This window comes from Dromaius novaehollandiae, chromosome 6 (assembly GCF_036370855.1).
Source record: "Dromaius novaehollandiae isolate bDroNov1 chromosome 6, bDroNov1.hap1, whole genome shotgun sequence".
Lineage (NCBI taxonomy): Eukaryota > Metazoa > Chordata > Aves > Casuariiformes > Dromaiidae > Dromaius > Dromaius novaehollandiae.
This window is the reverse complement of record NC_088103.1, coordinates 10,278,824-10,301,252: the sequence shown is the minus strand read 5'-3', so window position 1 is coordinate 10,301,252 and position 22,429 is coordinate 10,278,824. Positions and strand designations below refer to the sequence as shown.

General features: G+C 48.1%; 1 protein-coding gene across 4 annotated transcripts in view; it reads left to right on the top strand.

The window, feature by feature from the left end:
- Positions 1–22,429, top strand: part of COL13A1 (collagen type XIII alpha 1 chain) — a 73,991-nt gene extending 51,562 nt beyond the window's left edge. For 2 of the 4 annotated variants that reach the window (XM_064513634.1, XM_064513633.1), the window contains 17 exons: positions 143–211; positions 494–517; positions 1,818–1,871; positions 2,277–2,321; positions 2,607–2,759; positions 3,586–3,684; positions 4,315–4,368; positions 5,143–5,184; positions 5,695–5,721; positions 7,573–7,653; positions 10,099–10,134; positions 12,400–12,453; positions 12,731–12,784; positions 13,542–13,577; positions 16,471–16,557; positions 21,605–21,643; positions 22,136–22,429. In XM_064513634.1, coding sequence (XP_064369704.1) covers positions 143–211; positions 494–517; positions 1,818–1,871; positions 2,277–2,321; positions 2,607–2,759; positions 3,586–3,684; positions 4,315–4,368; positions 5,143–5,184; positions 5,695–5,721; positions 7,573–7,653; positions 10,099–10,134; positions 12,400–12,453; positions 12,731–12,784; positions 13,542–13,577; positions 16,471–16,557; positions 21,605–21,643; positions 22,136–22,138 — 957 coding nt within the window. In that variant the 3' untranslated portion in view covers positions 22,139–22,429. Of the gene's footprint in view, positions 1–142; positions 212–493; positions 518–1,817; positions 1,872–2,276; positions 2,322–2,606; positions 2,760–3,585; positions 3,685–4,314; positions 4,369–5,142; positions 5,185–5,694; positions 5,722–7,572; positions 7,654–10,098; positions 10,135–12,399; positions 12,454–12,730; positions 12,785–13,541; positions 13,578–16,470; positions 16,558–17,530; positions 17,609–21,604; positions 21,644–22,135 lie in introns of all 4 variants that reach the window. The other 2 variants (XM_064513637.1, XM_064513636.1) reach the window with 2 other exon arrangements.

Here is a 22,429-nt window from a genome sequence, read left to right as displayed (position 1 = left end):
AGAGCTTCAGTCAATGAGTGAAAAACAGGAAACACGTGGCCCCTCTCTGCAATGCCCCTTTTCTTTGGTAAATCACAGCTCTTGGACTATCCCATGGGAAGGGCAATCCCTAAGCCCTGACTGGATATTTGATATTTTACAGGGCCCCAAAGGAGAGCCTGGGAAGGATGAAATGATGGACTATGACGGCAACATCAGTGAAGCTCTGCAGGTGAGGAACTGCCCTCCTGCCCCATGCAGTGACTGCTGGGTGCTTTACCATTTCCCAGGGGATGCAGAACACTGGAGTGATGTAGTTCTGCTTCCTTGGCAATAACAGCAGTGAAAAGTACTTGGCTGTTCTACAGCTGTTCATTTTGTAGACTCCTTGCTCTTTTGGACCAGTGTTAATGGAAAACAAATACAATGACCAGGTCTGAGGAGAAGTTTAGTTTTCAAATGGTTGTTCTATTTTTTTCTTGATAATCTTTTTTTTTTTTTTTACTCTTTTTAGGAAATACGAACTTTGGCCTTGATGGTAAGTTCTTAGCTGTGTGTTTTGTGTTTTAAGAAAGTAGGTATTCATCCTAGGCAGATGGCCTGGCAATTTTGGTGCTACTAAAACATTTCCCTTTTGCTGTTGCTAGTGCTGGGGCAGTGCTCTCAGCTGAAGGAGTAACTCATCTTGCCTTCTGACCTTGGCATTTTAATAATAATTAGGCCCTTAATTTCTCTGCTTTAAGAGGTAACACGTGTAATTCAGAGAGCAGGGAAGAGCGAGAGTGGATGACCAAAGTGAAGAAAGAGGAGGCCTTGTGTGCTTTGCAAAAAAGCTCATATTGGCAACCCCTGGTGGATACTTGCTGTGGAGGGAGGTGAGGGCACATTTTCACCATTGATAAGTATAAACTTGACAACAGTCCTGTACAAAACAGCTGAAGAGAGAGTACGGCAAAGTAGTTACTTGGAGACAAAAAAAGGGGAGCAGTGACCCTGTATTTCATTTCTGAGGACAATACGACACTTAGCTGGAAAAAAAGCTGGATCTCTAAAATGCAGGATGATGCGTCAGGACCGGAAGGTTATAAGCAGCACTGTTTTGTAGGTCGCACTGCTGTTTAGATCTCTTTAAAGTGGCAATCCTCAAGACTGATGCCACTTGAGGAAGCAGTGGAAAAAGGGGTGAAGTAACCTTCACCTTCATCTGTGCACCCGGATCTTGGAAGTCGTGCATATGAGGAATTTGGATGACACCAGAACTTCCAGAAGGGAATGATTGTCAGTGGTCTCTGCCCAGGCGTCCTCTTCTGTGGCAGCAGGCTTGTCTTAAGTGGGGCATCCCAACCCCTGCCAATACTGAGGCAGCCAGAGTTGGGCGCCACTTCTAAAACTGAGGTCAGAGGGCTTTCAACAGGATAATAAATAATTTCTGTGTGGCAAATCTACTCAAGAATATTATTACCTAGTTCTACTTAAGCTGCACTGGGCATCGCAGTAGTATTTCCTATGATCTTTATTCTAAATTTGTATTTTTACAGATAGAAGGGAAGGGAAACTTTAAGTCCATCTTGGTGTCAGGAGCAGATAAACAGATGTGCCGCTGTGGTCACTTTTGATTTTGTCCATGGGGAAATAGAGAAATAAATACATATCTACAATTCATTTTGGGCTGGTCCTGCAGCTCACTCAGGACCCTCCATCGTTCAGCTTCAGCTTTAGGTGTCCCGGGGAAAATGTGTTGCGATTGCCCTTTAACTCAGAGGAGCTGCTTGGGTTCAAAACAAGAAAATAATAGACTCTGTGGTCACATTCTGAAAATGAATTTTTCTTTTTTTTAGGGACCCCCAGGACTCCCAGGTGTGGCTGGGCCTCCAGGGCCACCAGGACAGAAGGTATTTGCTCAGCTCAGCACTTGCATACACAAGGGGGAAATCGGAGCAGTCCAGGCAGAGTCTGTGCACACACAGAATCTCTCTACTCATCTTCCCCTTTAAGAAGCTGCATATGGGAATTTATCTTGGTGCAGGATTGTGCTGGTTGGGGGTTATAACACAGACTGTAGCACTGAGGCCCTGACCGCCCATCTGGATAAATAAGGCTGGTGAAGTTCTTACGAACTTGCAGGATGCACTGTTTCACCAGTGCTTTGCACGCTTTCTTTCTGAGACTGTAAGTTATGGAAGCTGGAGTCCTTGCTGACTATTTCTTTAATGCCCACCCTTCATCATCCCAACGCCAAGCAGAAGCAGCGAGAATAGTTGCTTTCAAAGTGTCAAAATAATGATTTTGTGCTTCAGGGTGAAATTGGTTTGCCAGGTCCTCCAGGCCACGATGGAGAGAAGGTAAGACAAGGTGTCTCTGTGGATTACCCTTTCCTTCTGTGGTCTTGTCTGCAGTAAGCATGCCCATCTTTTTTTTTGCTCTGCAAAAATGAGCATTAAAGGTTTAGCAAAGTCTTAACCTGTAAGGAGCGGCTGAGATGGCAGGACAAATCTACTGTCCTGCCCTTGACTCCTCAAATGGCACTGCTGGGCAGTGAAAAAGGCTCTCGGCTAGGGAGTAACTGCAGGACTAATCTTATTCTTACCTGTAATAGCCTCACTTTCTGTCCTGTGGATCTCTTTTAGGGACCACGAGGCAAGCCAGGAGAAATGGGCCCCCCTGGCCTTCATGGACTGCCAGGGAAGAACGGACTGCCTGGAATAAAGGGAGAACCAGGACCCGTTGGTGCCTCAGGAGAAAAGGGGGAGAGAGGAGAGCCGGGACAAGCTGGCTTACCGGTGAGTGCATCTGAGCCCCTCAGTTACCGGTGAGTGCATCTGAGCCCCTCAGAGCACTGCTCCGAGCATGGGCAAGGTCCTTCAGAGCCCCTCCGGGGTGACTGATGATGTATAAAGTGCACCAGTGTAGATGTGAGGTCTTGGGTCCCTGGCAGATGAGTTGCCCCATCCTGCTGGGGTGACATTAGCAGTTCCTGTCCCCAGCTGCATGCCCTGCTCTCTGCTGGGCACTGGGCAGCTTCCCCAGCTGCCTCAGCTCGCTGTCTGGCATTTTGTTTAAAGGGAAGCACCAGCGTAAGCGAGCAGGCCAGGCCGCGAGCAAGGTGGCTGAGAAGCAGGCACGCATGCCCTGCTGGGATGGCAGCTGCGCACAGCAACCGCGTAAATCCCTGCCACTAACTGGGGCAGAGTGCCCGGTCGCCTAGCTTCAGCCTGTCACAGCTCCTGTATCGCCATGTATAGCGCGAGCCGAGAGGGTTGCATGGAATGAGTTTCTGCCCATCTCTGCGCGGTTACTAGGATAAAACTCTGCTGTCGCCAGAGCTAGCTGTCAGGGAGTGATTTCTGGCACGGACTCCAGCACAAGCAGAAGTAGAGGTAGGAAAGCAGTGCCCTTGCCTCCACCCTGGGGAGCGGCACATCCCCAAGAGCAGGAGGCCGTCCAGGCGTTAGCGTATGTGACCATCTGGGCTCAAGAAGAATGAAGCCCTGCACTTCCCTGGGGATCAGGAGGCTCTTTGGACTTGCCCCAGCTGTGTTAATGATGTCTCTTATGTCTGCCTGGTGTAGTCCTGCAAGAAACACACAAACCTCTCTTGATCCATAGGGTCTTGATGGCCCAACTGGAGAGAAAGGAGAACGAGGTCACCAAGGGATGCCAGGACCATCAGGATTGCCGGGTCCCACTGGACTTCCAGGATTGGCAGTAAGAGTGAAAAAGGCTGAACTTTCACATCGGGCAAAGAGAAAACAGTGTAGGGCAAAACACAAGGGGACATTTCCCAAAGCACTGAGCTTCTCAGGAGCCTCAGACCTCTGTCTAGGAGTGCCTTAGAGTCAGGTGCCTAGGTGTCACTGAACAGCCGTCAGCTCAGGTCTGCTGTGGCAGGCCAGGGTAGCATCTAGAAGCTAGGCATCTGCTCCTGCTGCTCTCCGGAGGAGCTGGGCTCCTGCAACGCCTGCATGCCTACGTCAGCTGAGATGTTTAATGCTTGCAGTGTCCTGCCACCGTTTGCCGTGCTCCCTCTGCTGAAGGCCGTAGTGCGGCAGAGACAGGCCAGGCTAGTGCTGGGGAGAGGCAGGCACAGCTGGATGGCCCTTCCCTTACACAGCCACACGACACCCCTCCCAGGAGCCTGACTCTTTGTTGGGTGCCTCATCTTGCAGTAGAGGTGCAGGAGGGATGTGTTCAAGCTATGTTTGCAAAATGCATGCTAGGTTCCCACCCCTCCTTTGGGGAACTGCTGCTCCACAACATATGGGTGGCTCAGAGAGGGGTCCTGGTGGAGGGAGACTCTAGAGTGCAGCTGGTGGTGACAAGATCTGTTGTGTGCAGGGAGAAAAGGGAGAACCTGGGGAGCGTGGAGGCAAAGGAAATCCAGGAGAATCGGTAGGTCACCTTTTGCATTTTCTTTCTGCAATCTCGGCAGCCAGAGAGGGAAGATTTGGCAGCAGTGCCACATCCCACCCTCTTATGATACACATCTGCATTGAGCACAGGAAGCTTCATCTTGCGCGACAGAGTTGCCAGCCATCTTTAGCTCCTGATGCCCTCATTTTTCCATTGCACAAGAGCAGTCTAGCTCATGATGCTTGATAAACGAATGCCTAGAGAAGAATAGAAGAACATGGGAAGCATAGCAAATATTCCCCTGGCATTTGTGGTGGAGGGATTCCCTGAACCATGCTTGCCTGGACCTAGATATATAGTAACTTCCAATGGATTTTGCTTTCATGACTTTGTCCGCTCCCCCCTCAAACTCTTAACTTCTATCACATCCTGCAGCAAGGAGTTGCACAGGTTAACAGCACGCTCTTTTTGTGCGTGGAGCCAGCCCCTTCATGTATTTTGAAACTGCTGCCTGCTAGCTGTTGACCTTGTGCTTCTTTGTAGAAACAGTGATAGTAGTGGAAGTGGACCTTTTCCTGAACAAATGTCACTGCTTTCCCTACTCTCAAATCTCTGCAACTGCCACGGAACCCTCCCTAGAGTCCTCCCAGGGCTTCTCAGCTACTGTCCTGGATTGCTGCCACCTGCTAACGCAGTCGAGGTTTCCAAGTGTGGCAGAACTCAACTCCACCCTGTGCCCTGCCTCCCCACTGAGAAGTTCACCCGTGGAGAGCAGCGTGCTGTGACAGTGACTTCTCTTACGTTGCTTTTTAGGTATCAGGCCCCCCTGGACCCCAAGGCCCACCAGGACCTCCAGTAAGTTTTGAGTGACTCATCTGAGGAGCATGGCACTGGGATACAGTGGGAAGTGGCTGGGGAGGATGCTGGCTGGAGGTAACTGCTGGAAACGTTGTGGGGTGCAAGCAGGAATATGCTTGGTGCTAAATTTCAAAACTGACCCTCAGAGTAGGACAGAGCTTTGATGGGCTGTGGAGGTAAAGAGAGAAGGTTGTGTTAGAGCTTAAGATGAAAGGGAAGACTGTAGAGAGACGGGATGGATGGGATTAAAGGGATCAACTGCATAAATGGTCGTAATAGCAAGCCTGGCTCGTTGCCAGGTTGTTCTTGGCGAGAGCTTCCTCATTACCAGACTAGAACAGTACATGAAGTGCCCTCAGACAAATAAAAAGGCCTTTGGGCTAAGCATTGGTGCCCTCGGTGCGTCAGAGAATGAAAGCCCAGCATTGCACAGTGAACAGGGATACCTGGATTTTAAAGCATACCCTTAAACATTACTCAATATCTTATTTCTCATCCCAAATACAGGGTCTTCAGGGCCTTCCAGGACCGAAGGTAAGGCTGTAAAACACTGAATAGTGGTACTTTACTAGAGCCATCCCAAATGCAGCAGCTCCCTTCAGCAACAACTTTCTAGCTCTCAAATGTTATTTTCTTTCCATACTGGTAAGAAGACAAAACCTTCTGAATATTTTCTTGAGAAGGAAATGGATCAGCAGCACTCATTTTAGGACCAAGAAAAGTGGTCATTCTCTCCCGTTTTTACCCAGAGACCTGGGAAACCACTGCCCTTTGGAAATCTTCCCATGAGCACGTGGTTGGAATAGACTGCTTTGTTTGAAGGACAAAGGTCTGTACAACGGGAAGGAAAGCCAAGCATACAACCCTAAAAAACTGAGCTCTGTCTTAAATCTGGCCAAGTTCCTAAATCCTAAAAAAGCTACTGCAAAAACCATTCAAGAACTTCACTGTTGTTGGTGATTAGAAACTTTCTAATCTCCAGCTATGTGTGTTGCTTAGCCTGCACCACTGGTTTGTCTGCGGTAAAGCAGTACATCTAGATGAAAACAAATTTGAGTGGAAACTTTCAATAAGATCTACGGTTTTTTTCCTCTGACATTCTCAGCAAAGATTGGAAAGCATTTGCACAACAAGAAATGTGGTAGCTCTTCTGGCCAGGCCTGGCATTTGGCTGCCAGCGCTACCTAGGTGCTAAAGGGCATGAGATGTTTGTCTTGATGGATCTTTTCTCTAGGTGCTGATTACAGATACAATTATATATCTTGCTTGTCTGTAACTCACTAGCCACGGGTGTCTGGGAAATTTTCGTAAGACGTGGCTGTCTTTGGGGCACGTGCCAGGTAAAGCAGGTGAAAGTCTCCCGCAGCACAGACAGGATTACGGACACAGAAGTACTGCACCAATTCCTCCTTGAATGGAGGATCTGTGTAGGCCTAATTAGCAGGTGCAATTACATGTCCAGGGTGTGGAAGGTTTTGTTCCAACCCTGTAACTTGTAATAAAGCTTTCTATAATCACGAGGAAAATAACTTTCTACCCTTTGCATGTATATTAGAAATAGGTAAGACACTTCTAGATATGTGCCCAAGTCAAATGCAATATTGGGGGGTAGAACGGGCAGTGGCACATAGTTGTACAGAAACAAATTGGAGTGCTGGTAGTGTGAGCCAGCCGTGTTGTGTTTTATACCTCTGCAAGACAGTATAGCAACCAGAGATTTTGTTTCTGTGCAAACCTTGTACTTCTGACACTTCCTCTGTTTTAAAATGCAAAAGAGATTGTGTTTTTAAATGCCTTGTAAACTGGAGTGGGGGGGGGGGAACTTTGGGTTGATGAAAACATTTTGGCTTTATCAAAATGGAATATTTTGTTTATATTGCCCTATAGTTTATAGTATAGAATTAAAAAATATATATATACTGTTGGAAAAAGGGAAGATGAAACTGTTTTTTCCCCAGATTTTGAAACGGATGACTTTGCTCTGAAAGAAGTCACTTTCTTTCCAGAAAAGATTTCAGTGTGACTTTTCTTTAAAGCTCTTAGACATTTGTCATTCATTTCCAGTGAATCCCCACTGTAAAACCAACCCATGAGATAATTTCCAGAACAACAGAGCAGGGAGCTCAGTTCCCCTTGACCATCTTTAATCGTGCACGGGGCCTGAGTCTCCTCTTATTGGCACTGATGCAAAACTGGTGCTCAAAGGCAAGTGGTTTAACTAGTCCAGGCTTTCTTCGGTTTGGGCTGAGAATCAGGCTGAAGCATCGCTCTTCCTTTGCCCCCCCTTGTACTCCCTCTGCCACGTCAGCGCGCTCAGGACGGAGGTATGTTTGTTATATAAGTGGTGTTACGGTGAGTTTATTTTCTGCTCCATCCTTCCTTTAGGGGGAAGCAGGGATTGATGGAATGAAAGGAGAGAAGGGTGTCCAGGGTGAAAAAGGAGACAGAGGGCCACTGGGATTACCCGTAAGTATCCAGGAAGCAGGCGGCACTTTGCAAGCCAAACTCGCACCAGCTGTAAAAGGATCCCTCAATAAGAGGCGCGTACAGGGATTTGAGAGGCAAAGGGAAAGTCAAGAGAAAGAGATGGTCTATAAATAACCGTGCCTTCGCTTCTTAGACTGATGAAGACTCAACTTCTGTACAGAACTGTCATCTTTTAGGGCTGTGAAATAGATCAGTGGTCACCTCCGTTCCTCCTGCTTCCGGCAGGCTCGGGAAAAGCCAACGGAGGCTTTCCCGTGGGTTATCTGCAACTGCTCCTCTGGCCTTGCCCATTGCCCTGATGTGCAAAAGGGAACGTTTGTCCCTGGTCCAGGCTTTGTAGCAAGGCTTGTGGTGGTTCTGAACGTGTGTAGCCTTTGCTATTCAGTACTTTCCCATCGCTCCTGCAGTGGAAGAGGCATGCGGCAGAAGCAGCCTGCCGTGCTCCCTGCTGCATGCACGTTCAGTAACACTGACCTCGAGTCAGAGCACCGCTCAGCTTAGCGAGGAAGGATTTTGGTAGAGTTAGGATGAAGTTACGGGAGCTTTAGGTGCAGACACAAAGACTTTCCAAATAAAAGGCACCCAGCTTATATCTGCTAAAAGCCCCCATACCCAGGTCTGAGACTCAGCTGGCGGATGGTAATGAGTGATTGGTAACTTAGTCCTGTTCAGTCGCTCTGCCAGCCCTCGAGTTTTCTCTCCTCACAAAAAGCACTGACGGCAAAGCACCCTCTCTCCTTTCCCTGAGCACGCTGCCCGGGGCAAACACTGCAAGGAGCTCATCTTGCGCACTTGTGTGACTTTGTTGTTGCTGTTGGCCTTCGTTTGATCACCCAGATCCCTTGTCCCTGGTTTTGGCTGAAATGTGCATGTCTTTGTTTATAACAAAGTGGTATTTATAGCAGTCATATACCAGGGCCCGGATGTGTTTCACCTAACTCTAGGCATTCAACTGAGCTGTTTGTCTGGTAGAAAATGCAAATTAAAAGCTTTCCATGTAAACAACTATTCCCTGAAGCCTCTGTGTTATCAGGACAGGAGGAGGGGGTCCTTGTGACCATCTGAGCCAAGGATGCCCCGGGAGTTACCCAGACAAGCCCGTCAGCGTGCAGGGAGTGCCCTGGCTGGTTCTCCAGCAGCAGCGGTTGCCGTGAGAAGACGGGGGCCTGAGCCTGCGCTCCTGCAGTTGGCCTCTCGACTCCCACAGTCCAGATATCACGAAGTAATTTGGCTTTTCACAACACAGTTCCTGAGATGTGGAGGGGAGGAAGCTTGCTCAGAAGCGTCCTCGCAGAAAGTATTGCTTGTTGGAGCAACGAAGTCAGTCGGCCAACTAAGAACCACAGTTAGGGAGCTGTTAGTAAAATCATAGAGACACGGAGGACCTAAAATCTGCCTTCAAGGCTACCAGCTCTCCTGATTAGCTCTTCAGGGCCTGATCCAGGAGGCTTTCAGCCTGTCAAACTGTAAATGCAGTTGAAATACCTCAGTACCTGGTTGGTGCTTCTCATTACGAAGACAGACTGTAAAAGCCAGGAGCTGAGTCTGCTGACTTTTCACGTGGGACTCGACATCGAGCCAGAACTTCAGCAGCTTTTGGTGCTGGTTGTCTGCAGCAGCCTTTAGCTTTTCTGCGTATGTGCCTGAGAAGCTAGGGAACGGCCATATCCAAGCAGAGGACAGCCCGGCGTATCTACATCCTGCCTAAGCTCCCTCTACTGGTCGCTGCCAGAGATGAGATGCTGGGCTAGGCTGGACCTCGCTAACTTTTATACACGTGGAAATTCAGAGTGAGAGTCGAGCAGGCAGAAAACTAACCACTTAATCAGCTGTAACCCCGCACCAGTGATGCTGAAGGATGAGCTGCTGGTTTTGTAACCCTCCAAGCACCGGGCTCTCGCCTCCTCCTTTCTCTAGGAGATGTAGAAGGGAGAAGGTCTGCAGCTGACCAAGTGTGCACCCTCAGGACCTGAGTTTCTTGGTAGGAAGTTGAAGAATTGAGGATGGCTCTTTGCTGCTTGCAAACAGCCCGGGGACTGCAGGCCTTTGAGCCCCGGAGCCTTGTGCCACAGGCTTCAGCTCCTCGGTCATGTTGTCCCTTTCCCCAGCTGCCACCCAACAGAGCAGCTTCTTCCTCAGTGGGGCTCTTGGTGGCACAGAAAAAGAGGGAAATTTGCGTTCACAAGGAGATGTGAAAGTTGCAGGTCGATATTCTGTATATTCAGTGTTTCTGTGTTTTTTGTTAGTTTGCTTATAAGTATCATCACCTGTCCTGGAGATCTTGGTGGTTGTTTATTGCAAGTGTATGTTTGTCTCAAGTCACTGCTTCACTCACCTCTCCCCTCCCCTCTCCTTCCCCCTCGCCCTCCTCCCTGTTCCTCCCTGCCTTTTTTGTTTTTTGTTAACCCTCCCCCATCTGTTCAGGGTGCCTCAGGTTTAGACGGCAGGCCTGGACCACCGGTGAGTCCCGTTTCTCCGTTACCCTATGGTCCTCCTCCCCAGTACTGTGCTTTGTCTTGTCTTTTCCACCACAGTCTTGTTTACACCAGGAATAACCTTCTTGTCTCCAAAGCAGGCTCGCTGGGGCGGCGGCGGGGGGGGTGTTAAACTTGGAGAGGGCGAGAGGGGAGAAGTCACACGCTTGGCATTTTTGGTAGTGCAACTCTGTCGCGATCCTGAGATCACAGCCTATTTGTTCTGCTTCGTTATCTCCATAACAAGAGGAATGAAACTTCTGCATGATGCCTTGGTGCTCTGCTCTCCTCCCCTCTTCATCGCGAGCAGGCTCCATCCTTGCTTGCAGCTGTCTTGCAACAGCAGCTTTCCAGACTTGTTTTAGGCATAGTAATACGCGTGTGTTTTGTCCTGTGAGCAAAAAGCTTTGCTGTGCACTGCTTTCGCACGTGGCACTTGGGGCTGCGTTGCTGCGGGTAGGCTTGCGGGTGCCCCTCCGTGGCCTGGGAAGCGCCTCTCCTCGAGAAGGAGCCGCATCCAAAACACGTTCTGCAAGCAGGGCTAGCCGGTCGTGTCGGCACCAGGATGCCACGCAGCTGCAGCATCGTGACGTTTAAGGGCTGAGCAGGCAGAAGCCAGTTCCCTATCTCGTGTTGCTAACTCAGTGCGAGATGGAAGGGAAATAAACTCCTTGCTGCTAAGCTTTCCAGTTTGTCAGATCAGGAATGAGACTAGTAATGCCAACCTGGTTCTACAAAGCATTCTGCTATTCTTGGGCAAAAGCTGTTAAATACAGGCTAAACATTTTTAACTCATCTTAGGAAATCATGTATTGCCCATGTACAGTCTAACTGGTCACTTAAAAAAAAAACCCAAACAGATTTTGCCTTCTCAGGAGAAGTGGAAATAATTCAGATGCTCTGTAACTTCTGAAGAGATTCTTAACTGAATCTGAATGACAGCTAATCAGCTCCTTTGCTTTGGGGAGTTGTAGATTTATTTTTATAAATGTGCAAGTGAGATCTTGGTATATTGCATGATCTGAAAATGATGCAAGTGTGCAGGCAATTAAATTTTCTATGACTTAAATTCTTGTGCATGAACCAAAGGAGAGCAGGGTTTTTCTCTCTTGCTCTGATGCATCAAAATTGTGTGTGCTGCATGAACTACTTCTCCACCTACTTTCTGCAGATCTTGACTTCGAAAAGTTCTCCTGATCCACAAGTCATTCCACTCAACTCAGAAGGGTTATTTTTGTAACTGAGGATTGTGAGCTCACCATGAAGGCTCGAGACCCTTTTCTTTGATGATAGCAATAAGGAATAGAAGGCAGTACTTGATCTAGGTTGCTGAGTGTGAACAGGGAGAACGTGAGACACCATCTAACACAGAACGCTCCAGTTCGGGTTTCACAGGCGTCTACACAGGGTTGAATCTGCCTGAATCTGGCCTTGATGCTGCGCAACCCTTTTCTGAACCAGGAGGCCTGTAGGCTATGGTCTGCATTAAAGATGAGCTTTATGTGGGTTCACTTCTCAAAGCCAAAGCAAGTCTCGGCGCTGCGAGGATGTTTGGTATGCTAGAAGGAGATGGCCCTTGTATCAAAGGGTGAGCAAAAAGACATGTTAGCTTGGCCGAGAGCCTGGTGGAGTGGCATAAATGGCAAAAAGGGAGCAGGACTTGGGAATGAACGATACCTCTCTTGATTTGCATCTGTGTATGTATGCATCTGCATTCGTCTTTGCAGCATGATGTCTTTCAACCCGCATGACTGGCTGCCTACCACCAAGTAATGCAAATTCTTTCAATTTTGCTCAGCTCAACTGACTTGGGGGAGGGAAGGGAAAGAAACAAGGAAACAAAGAAACAGAAAAGAAAACTGCTTATCATACATCTAAATGGCCTTTATTCTGCTACAGCTTTCAGCTCTGCCTGTGATATAAACTGGAGAGAAAAGAATTCATACACGGGGTACTGGTAGAAATGCCAGCTGTACCAATGGTCAAGGCATAGCTTCAAAATTAAAAATAAGGCCCTGTAAAATGGTGCTGGTGTGATCCAACACAGCCGTTCCCACATTCCTCCAATTGCATGTAGCAACTTCTTCAAACCCATCACCAACCCTGAAAGCTGTAGTGGTGCTAGACACCTTCCACCATCGGACTGTCCTTCCCAGCTGTGCTTTTTCCTAAAGGAGCTGCACTGTCTCATGGCTTTAAGGAGGCCCCAGAATAAAAATGGCCTGATGTGTTTTTCTTCATACAATTGCAGGGTACTCCAGGACCAATTGGGGTTTCGGGACCGGCAGGACCAAAAGGGGAAAGGGTGAGTTAGCCTAAAAACTAACTGTAACTGCTCTGCAACTTCTTTGAAGGTAACACAGCCCCTTAGGGTACAGAAGCTCTAGGTCTTTCTGGGAGCTGGGATTTCTCCCTTCCTATGCATGCAAGACCCTCAGTTGGGCCTCTGATCTTTAGTATCTTCTTCTTGGGCTTTGAAAGGGATGTCTTTGTTCTTCTGCAAAGTTGTGGTAGCCATTGCTGTGCTGTCTGCCGTGCTGTATGGGATTGTAACTATTTCTACTCTTTTGGCTCCATTTCAGGGCAGTAAAGGAGATCCTGGAGTTGTAGGACCAATGGGGCCAGCAGGGCTTCCTGTAAGTATGGGAGCGCTCGGGATTTCTGTCACCTACAGTGCCTCCCTCCTTCCCGTGCTTGACAGCTTAAGGTGCTGCTGTAATACGGCGTTTGCACTTGCAGCTAGGTTAGGTAGTTCACGCAACCAAAGCTATGAGCTTCAGTGCCCTGGAGGAGCAACGGGAGGAGCTGGGTAGCTCCAGAGCAGCGATTCAGAATGAGATGGATGAAGCTGATATTGTGAAACTGCTAATTCACCTTGGTCCTCACGCTACCAACAGAAGCTGCGTGGGACTGGCAGGATATGTATTTTAATCCAAATTGCTGCTGTTGAGCACATCTGCTCCACTTACACTTCCACAGCTGGCTGGCTGCCTGCCCTCCAAATTGCTGAGAAGGCCTTGTCTTGTCATCAGAGTGACACCAGTTGCCTGTGAAGTTACTCCCACGGTTTGGGATTATTTTTGCAAAAGGGGGCCATGGTCTTCAAGTGATCTTGGAGCTGCTTCGTTGTTAAGAAAGGAAGAAGGTTGCTGGTCCTTTCAGAGACCGTTTCTGCCTGAAGAAACCTTGCAGAAGTAATAGTGGTGTTACAGCCTGGAGGGTCTAATGGAGATGAGGTCTGCAGGAAAAGTTGTTGGTTTTTTGTTACCCTAAAGCAATTGATATGGATAGAAAAAATGGGCAAACTCTTGAGGAAATTCTTCTTTTTGACTGGACATACAACAAGACCTATATGTTTTAAAACATTACTCTTTTCTTACTGATGTGTTTCAGGGTTTACAAGGTCTACCTGGTGACAAAGGAATCCGGGTAAGTTACCAGGCAAACGCCTTGTATTCATTACTAATGTCTTTACGTAGTGGTAGAATGGTTGATTTCTGAGCAACCTGAAGATAGCTAACATTTAATTCTGTTTGCTAAACCTTCATACAAGTAACTTTACAAACTTGTAATTTATAAGGTGATACCCGCAGTTTATCTCATCATCTAGGACATCATGGTACGTCTACCTGAAAGATGCAGAGGGATTTGCTAGTGTGTTCATTGTTGCCGTAGCTCTGTTCTCACTGAAGCATGGGACTTCACGGGCAGTAGAGTTAGGCCAACGTGGCATGCTTTAGGCAGTCCTGCTTACCCACTTACTGATGTGTGTAAGGACTCCCGTGAGAATTAATTGAGGTGGAGGCAGCAAATCCTATTTATTCCCCCTGAAGTCTGAAAAAGAATGTTGGCCTCTAGCAAATGATCTTCCAGAGAATATGGAAGATGGAAATTTGGACAAGATAAATTAAATTCATATACCTTAAAGAATCAGACATGAAGTCTCCTCAGGCTTTGCCCTGGATGGATGTGACTGATGAAGAGCTGGGTCCCCAATGGACAACCAGTAACGTGAATGTCTGCATTTCTATCACCTGTGTTATAAAAAGATAAACATGACCAAAGCGTGTATTTAAGTGCCTTGCTTTTTCATCAGGCTTTCAACAACCTGCAAGGAATTTCTTGTTTGTTAAAGCTCTGAATCTTTTTGATAACAACAGTTGAGACATATAGTTGCATATCATTTATATTTGCAAATATAAATGGCTTCTTCAGATTATAGTTGCTAAGACTATAATTGTATAAATATATGTCAAGCAGTTCAATATAGCACTCACGTATGTGTGTGTACGTATATATACATATGCATGTATACTTTCTCTTCATAAGACTCTGGTATCACCTAAATTTATCTGAAAATATAAAGTTTTATGGTGCATGTGCACATGCAGTGATTTCATGATATGAATTCATTATTTTTTATACCTAGTGAATGTTCTCTGTCCTTATCACCTGCAACGTATTTCTGACCTTACTCTGCACAGATGGGCAGTTTTGAAAAGCAGTAGCCAATCGGCAGCTTAAACTAGGGGAGAAAGGTCCAAATTTCATGGTAGTTCCAAAGTTCTCCCCTTCTTTAATCATTCCACTTCTGGCTTTGCTTCTTAACTTCCCCTTTGTTTTATTAAGATGCGTTTTGCTTTGTTTTCTCTGTATGGCTTCTAAATAGAAAATAACCTTAACAGAATTTCTTGACTTTTTCAGCTGGTTTTTAAACTGGGTGCTTCAGAAGAAGGGTGTCTCGCTGGCTGCAGCTGGGCCAGCAGGATTTCCCTGAGCTGTTGCATGAAAGCACATGAAAGCTGGGAGAAACGGCACCTCCTTGTAGAGGAGGAGTTGGAAAGCAGGCGAGGGAAGCTTCCTTAGCCCCTTGAAGCATGCATGCATTTTGCCTCATTGCAACCAGGATTTTGAAATGAAAATATGTGCAAAACCTGAGACCGCAATGGCCACTTTTCCCACTGAATCTCTGTGCGAGGGCTTCCCCTCGCCCCTGCTCCTCCTCACGGACTGTGAATAAGCCCCTTATTCTTACAGGAGTTAAATAACACAGTTGTGGCGAGGCTCCTCTTAAAACTTTTTAGAGAGCAGCAGGCTGCACGGCGCATCGCTGCTCAAGTTTTCCAGCCTCTTGCCGCCCCGCTCGGCGGGGAACGGCGGCAGAGCGGTGCCCAGGGCCACGCCGAGGCAGGGGACCGCGGCCCAGCGTCACCGAGGGAGCAGGCAGCCTTCTGGGCGACCCAGCTGAAAAAGTGGGAACGCTGAGCATGCGCTATCGAGCTTCACTTGTGTTTTAATATCTGTATTTTTTTTCTTGTGTGTGTCTTCCTTGCTCCTACAGGTCCACCTTTGTCCCCTTTATCCCTCCCTCCTCTTCTGCCTCTCTTCCCGGTTCCTTCCTGCTCCCTCCAGAGCAACCCACGCCGCCTTTTCCTGGATTATCCTTTCTGCTCCAGCGCTTGGTTCTGGGTGACGTCTCCTCATTGCCTCTCCTCTCCCATCCATTTCTCTTGCCAGCTTTGAGTTTAACCTGTTTTTTAAAGAGACGAAACAGCAACCTGTGCTGCCTGAATCTATTCCTTAATTCCTTTAACCCTCCCCACGAGGACCCTGAGTCCAATTCCTTGCACAGCAGCCCCTTTCCCTGTTTCATGCTCAACAGCTTTACGTTCCTCTTCCATGGTACGCAGCAAGCACTGGTACAGCTATAGGGTAGATGCCCGAGCGTAGCCCGCCCTTGAACAGCCCGAGGCACCCGCGGCACGGCGCAGGGCCCTGGGCGCCTGCTTCCTTGGCCGGCCCTTTCCTATTTGGCGGAGTCGCCGCGTCCCGGCGCACGGACCTCAAGCACGCGTGTTTGGGTAAAGCCGTGCTGCTCTGGGAGGTGGAAGCCGCTTTGCACCTGGAAGAACACAGCTTTGAAGGAAAACCCAGCAGCCCCCAGTGGCAAAGACTTCCCTGAGACAAGCAGTGTTTATTAAACAGTTCAGGGGAAAGCTTTTAAAAATACTGCTGTGAGTTCCTTCAGGAACGACGATCCAGAGTAGTAAGAAAGGAAGGAAAAGTAAAATCAGCGCAGGCCTTAGTCTACCAGCGCAAGACTTGAGCAATGGCTAGTGTTTATACAGCTAAGGAAAGGTCAGCAGCTCCATACATTGCTTCCTTTTAAGAGCATCTTGAATGAATGAAGATTTTTTCTCCCTTTAAGATGTTTCCTAAATGTTTATCATTTTTTTTAAACTATCGCTGACATGTGTTTGAAATGGATGATCCTAAAGTTTTTGTATGTTCTTTTTTTCTTGGACTAAACTATTATTTACAGGGGGAGAGGGGCAAGAAAGGCTCTAGAGGGTCTAAAGGGGATAAGGGAGACCAAGGAGCGCCTGGATTAGATGCACCCTGTCCGTTGGTATGTTCTGTTTTATCTAATGTATTGCTTTAAGGTTTGTTGGTGGGGAAGAAAGAAGGAAACCATAACATAAATAATGGTCTTGCAAAAGTATAACACTTGGATAAGGCCCAGGCTGGTTCCCACTGCTGTCTGCGGCAGAGCTGCTTTCCTCAGTGGCAAACCGCCGACCCTTTGAGCAACCGGGCCGTTGAGTGACCATGGTTATATTCCTTCCTCTTCGGAAGCTCACAGAGGTTTGGGGTGCACGGCTGCGTGCCGTGCGCCGGGAGCCCAGGGCTTTCTCCTCTGCGGATGGAGCCCTGCTTCTCCCTTGCTGCTAGTCATGGCTCTTCTCTGGAAATGTTTCGTGTCATCATGTCTACGTACCGCGGCGAAACCTGAATGCTGTTTTTGTTGCCTTGGGCATAGTGGCCAGCTGATGCGATCACCTGAGAACGACACAGGGCGCTCAAGCCACGCTACCCAGAAGCAAAACAATCTCAGTTACTTTCAATGGGACACTTCTGTCAAAATTTATTTTGTCTATAAATCTAGACAAATGTTATGAATACGTAAACACTTTTGTCTAAACTCATAAGTGGCAGTGAGCATGCTGCAAAAAATGTGTAGTATGGCCATAAATCCCAGGAGCACTTGTACACCGTGCATCCAGAAACTTAACTGCTGGGTTTCCTTGTGAGGATAGGGACAGCAGGTGATCTCAAAAGTGAGGAATCATCATCCCTGTCTTCCCAGGTTTAACTCAGCTGGCAAAATCTCTCTTGGCTTGTAGATTATAGAAAAACAGGAAGGAAACTGCTACTGCTGGTTCTGCAGATAAGCCAAAACTGAAAGCAGTGGCCATCTGTATTCTGGGTACGCAGCCAGAGTGCCCTGTGACAGTCCCAGGACACGGCCGAGCCTCTCCTCCCGCGACAGGGAAGTGGCTGGCATTAACTGAAATAACGATAGTGGTTGATTTCATGAACAGGGCCTCCGAGGCTTTAAAGGCGAGAAGGGTGAGCCGGGGTTACCTGGGCTGGACGGGCTGGATGCCCCATGCCCATTGGTATGGCGTACCTTCCCTTTCCTGCATGCTTCTGTTTGCTTTGGCCTTGGTGCCTCCGAATAGCTGCATGCTCTGGAAACATCTGGCAGTTCCTTCCTTTCCCGTCTCCATCCCACTTTCCTCGTACTGCTTTTGTCAGAGGACAGTCCCTTCCCTGCATGCCGTGATTCACAGCCACTCTGTGTTGCCTTGGGGTGTGCGGAAAAATGTAGCAGGAATGAGGATTTGTTGAAATCTGCTTCATTTCTTCCTTTGCCTTCACCTTCAGAGCCTTCATTAGACTAGTGCATGAACATCTCCCTCTGCAGTGGCTTGGCTTTCCAGCCGAATGCTTACGCTCTTCTTTTCCTCCATTTCCAAGCACTTGTATGTGGCTAGCATGGTTTGGCACCTCTCTGTATTACCTCCGTCGCCCTGTACCTTTTAAAGGAAACCGAGTAAAAGGACAGTTTTATTGCTGGTGAACCCATGAGAAATGTTCCATTGGGCAGGTCAATCCCTCCGTTCCCACTAAATAATTCCTATTTGTGGCTCTCCCCAGAAAGCAAAACAGTACTGAAAAAACTTGAATCTGGAGTTGACTGATCCCTGATATCCATCTTATGCAGGTATTAAAAGAAGATCATCACAGTAGTGTCCCATCTAACCCAGCTATGGCAGGACTAAGGTAGTCAGGAACAACTTGCCTCAGCTGATTGCTAAGTATCACATCACCAATTTACTCATATATGCTGAGATACTCTGCAGAGATGCAGCAGACAGCTTCATAATGCATTGAAACTTGTGCTGTCCTGCCCCCCCAAGCCCCACCTGACATTTGGCATGCCTAGGTTTGCTGGTGTTTATGCCTAGGTCATTCCAGTCTTATGCTCACTTAGATGCGTTTGATGCCATTTGCAAAGGATGTGATTTCAGCTGGTTCGTTCAACTAGCTGTAAAAATATGTCCCCGGGAAAAAGAGCAATATTTCATTTGGAAGGGCCTTTTTGTTTGTTTGTTTCCTGAGGAAATTAGCCCTGAAATTGCCATCAGAAGTCTTTGTTATTTGACCGCCATGGAGAGCTAACGTTAGTGTTCCTTCCAGCATTCTCGCCTGTATGTGCTTTCATTTTCCCTTTGGGATGAGTGACTGCCTGTCCTGCAGTGGTGACTGCTCGCAGAGTCACTGTTGCTGCTCTGTAAGTTCTGGGTAATATAAAGAAACTCTCCTCCCATTCCCACAGGTGGAATCAGACTTGCCCAGGAAAGTGTAAGAAGGGAAAGAACCACTGAGCCATGCATTTCACTGCCCACTAACAGTCACGTTTCTATGGAACAGTTTTTGGCTATACAAAGCACCTACTTTTACAGGTGCAAGGATTCTACCAGTGCCTCATATAAGCTGCCTATCTTGTTTTGTCCCTGCTCTCTACTAGGATTTATCCTGCATGGCCACGTTAGAATGCAAACCTATTTTCATACCTATTTTTGTTAAGGGAAACTTGCCAGAAAATGCGGTGAAATAGAGATGCCATTTTATATATATAGTGTTCTGGCATGCAAGCTAGCTCGGGAACTTGAATAAGCATGGTTTTTGATCCAACTAGGTTAAAAGCTTAGCATCCCACTGACACATCCGTGTGCGTGACTTATACGGAGCCCGTGAACTAATGCTTTGCAAATCTGAGCTATGTGGATCGATATGTGGACTGGCATACTCGGTACTGACAAGCACGCCGCGTTTCCGTTCTCTGCACATGAGCCTGCAACAAACACTTCCTTGTGACCCTGGTCTTCCTTTGATCCCGAAACCATAACTCTCTGGCCTCCCCTTCCTCCATGCACCTACCTTCCCCTTTCTTCCCGCGACGCACTACACCAGTCATTCCCCCCACCACCAGTGTACCAATGGGAACGCCACGGTTTGCCCAGCGGTTAACCCATAACTCTGTTTCTGCACAGGGGAAGGTTGGGGGGGGGGGGGGACCTGGGAGGAAATATCACAAGGAGGGCACGCTCCCAGAAATGCTTTCCGAAAGCAATACGGTTACAGCCTCACGGTGATATTCAGTTCACCAGTCCCTTGACAGTGTATCTCATGTAAATAGTTCCTCTCAATATGCTACTGTGCATTTGCTTCTCTGTTTCCTTTCTGCCTTCCCCTTCTCAAGTGGGATGATTTGCTCTGCAGATTTCTCATGCAGTACTCGGGGAAGTAAGAACTGAGTCACTGGACTGGAGAAGGGGGCCTGCATCATGCTTTGTATAACTTCACTGCCTGCAGCTGAGTCCCCTTGGGGAACAGCAGCAGCCCAGCAGTTATTTTTTAAAGCAGAAGGAAAGCTGTTCTCCGCTATCACTGTCCTTTGTGTGCATTTTAGTCACTGAACGGAATAGGCACAGTAATTTCTCCATCAGAGTCTCTGTGCAGCCTTTAGGGTGGCAGTAACTCGGGGTTTTGCCCAAGCCTCTGAGAGCACCAAACCAAGTAGCTCCAGTCCTCACTGCAAACACAGAACAGACTGCTTTGTTTTCAGCACGAATCGCAGAATAACACAGTCATGGGGGGCCAGAACTACCTCCCTCTGTCCCGTCTTGTTGGATTAGAAATGCCATGGGTGCTATTGAGCACTGATATTAAGCACCAGTACACTGGGGAGGAACAGACATGGACAAGGCAGCAGACCCTGCTACGGATGGGTGGCAAGCTAGAGCAGGACCAACAAATGCCAACTGCACATCCAGCCGCAGACTGTGGTTTACCCAGGGCCTGACAAGGTCCGTGACATGTATATGTCCCACGTGCCTATGGCCAATCCCAGCTCCTTGCCGCCTTCCCGGTTTCTCGGGGAGCAGCAGCGGTGACTCAATTCTGTGCTCCTCGGCTGGCAAGGCAGCGGCGAGCACCTGCCCTGCCTTGCCTGGCCGAGCTCGAGCGGGCACACTGCTTTCTGCTGAGCAGAAACGCGGCGGGCTGTAGTAAAATGAACAGAGGAGCCCTGTGCTAGACTCCGGCATAACATGCGCTTTTCTCGTAAATGCCCGTTGACTGTGTTTTTCCCCTGCTATGGAAGAACACGACATCCCAGGAAAGCGATGCAGACATGACTCATGCCCTGGGAGATGTGACAGAAGGGATTTCTTGAGGGACACGTCTATTCAGAAGTGAGGATGGCGATACAGCCGTGAGGGCATAAGCAACACAGCTGCCTTGAAATTCAGTTGGTCCGACTTGCATTGATTCCACCTTTAGGCAGGTAATTAGCTGAGGTACCTAAGTGGGAATCATCACCTGCTTAAGCTGCTTCCGTAACCAGCAGAAGGGCAATTCGGCTCTTAGGTAGCTGGAGTCACCGCACGGAGGTATCTGCTGTTGTAACTACAGGAGGACTAAGACAATCTCCTTAACTGAGATGCCTTGGAGAGCTGAGATAAATTCGTTTTTTAATGATAAAGCACAGGGCACTTTAGCACACAGGGCAGAAAGGAAAGGCATGTTTTTTCCAGCCCCTCCTCAGCTCCCAAGGTTAGTGCCGCGTCTGGGATTTGCTTGGCTGTCTTACGCGCGGCACGGCAGTTCACCTCGGCGTTAGGATTCGGAGTGAAGCATGACAACGCAAACCAGCCATCTCACGCCTCCCACTGCCAGCTTCCTGCAATATTTTGCTGGCTGAATGGGAGCCCTTATGTTCCCCCCGCTCCCTAAGGGAAGCCTGGCTAAACACCTTCCTCAGAGCAGGAGAAGAGGATGTGCACAAGCCTGCGGGCCTCGTGCGCTCCTCGCCTAGCCTGCAGAAAAACCCCGCTTCAGCCCCAGCCTTCGATACAAGCTGGACTTGTTGCTTCAGCCAGAAGTTTGGGTCCCTCCAAACGGGGGAGGAATATGTTCCAGGCTATTCCTCACGCCCCGATTCAGACGGTTTGTTGCAGCTGTAAGAGTTAACCCGCTCCTTCTTTCCCGAGTCTCTGCACGAGTTCCCGTGTCCTAAAGTGCCGTTTCACCCATCTCTTTTGTAGGGGGAAGATGGCCTGCCAGTTCAAGGCTGCTGGAATAAGGTAAAAAAACCCTGGAAATGTTGTGGCTATGCTGAATTGGCTACAGGTCTGGCTGATGTTTTTCTAGGAGTTTGGCTAAGAGCAAAATAGGTGTGGAGGCGTGCAGAGGTTTTTCAAGACCCTACCTCTGAAAAGCAGCCAGCAAAAGTCTCCATCTCGTTTGTACGCTGCTGCTTAGTCTTATGGGCTAAAAAAAAAGACCACTCTCCACCTCTATTACCTGCCATATGCATCAATGCAAAGGCCACGAGCCATAGTGGTGAGAAGGAAGGGGAGGCGAAGAGGCAGCCTGGATTGTCCCAGGAAAGCAAAAAGGTCATTGGCTGGGGTCCAGTACCATTTCATTTCCTAATGGAGACCCTGGAGCCAGCTCCCCTAACGCTGTCCCTCCGCCTTTGCACCCCAGGAAAGGGTCCTTCCCCCGTGCTGAGTTGTCACTAACCAATTTTTAGTGAATTGTCACTAACACCCGTTTATGGTTTTTCTTTGCAGTGATGGTTCTAACCCTGGACTGGCCTGTGTGTGTTACTGTACATAGAATATTTATTTTTATACGGTGTCCTTCTCTGAAATGCCAGAAGTTATGCATTTTTACAAATTATCAAAAGGCTGCATATTTTTTGTACAGAAAATGCTAAATCCCCCTTCCTCCCCATTTGTCAATTCTCTACGATTCTATGTCTATATTACGCTTGTTTTGTCATGGAGTACAGCTGTAATATTTACATGATATTTGTGCACACATGATGAGTATTGGACCTTAATAAATTATTGCATTAAAAGTGC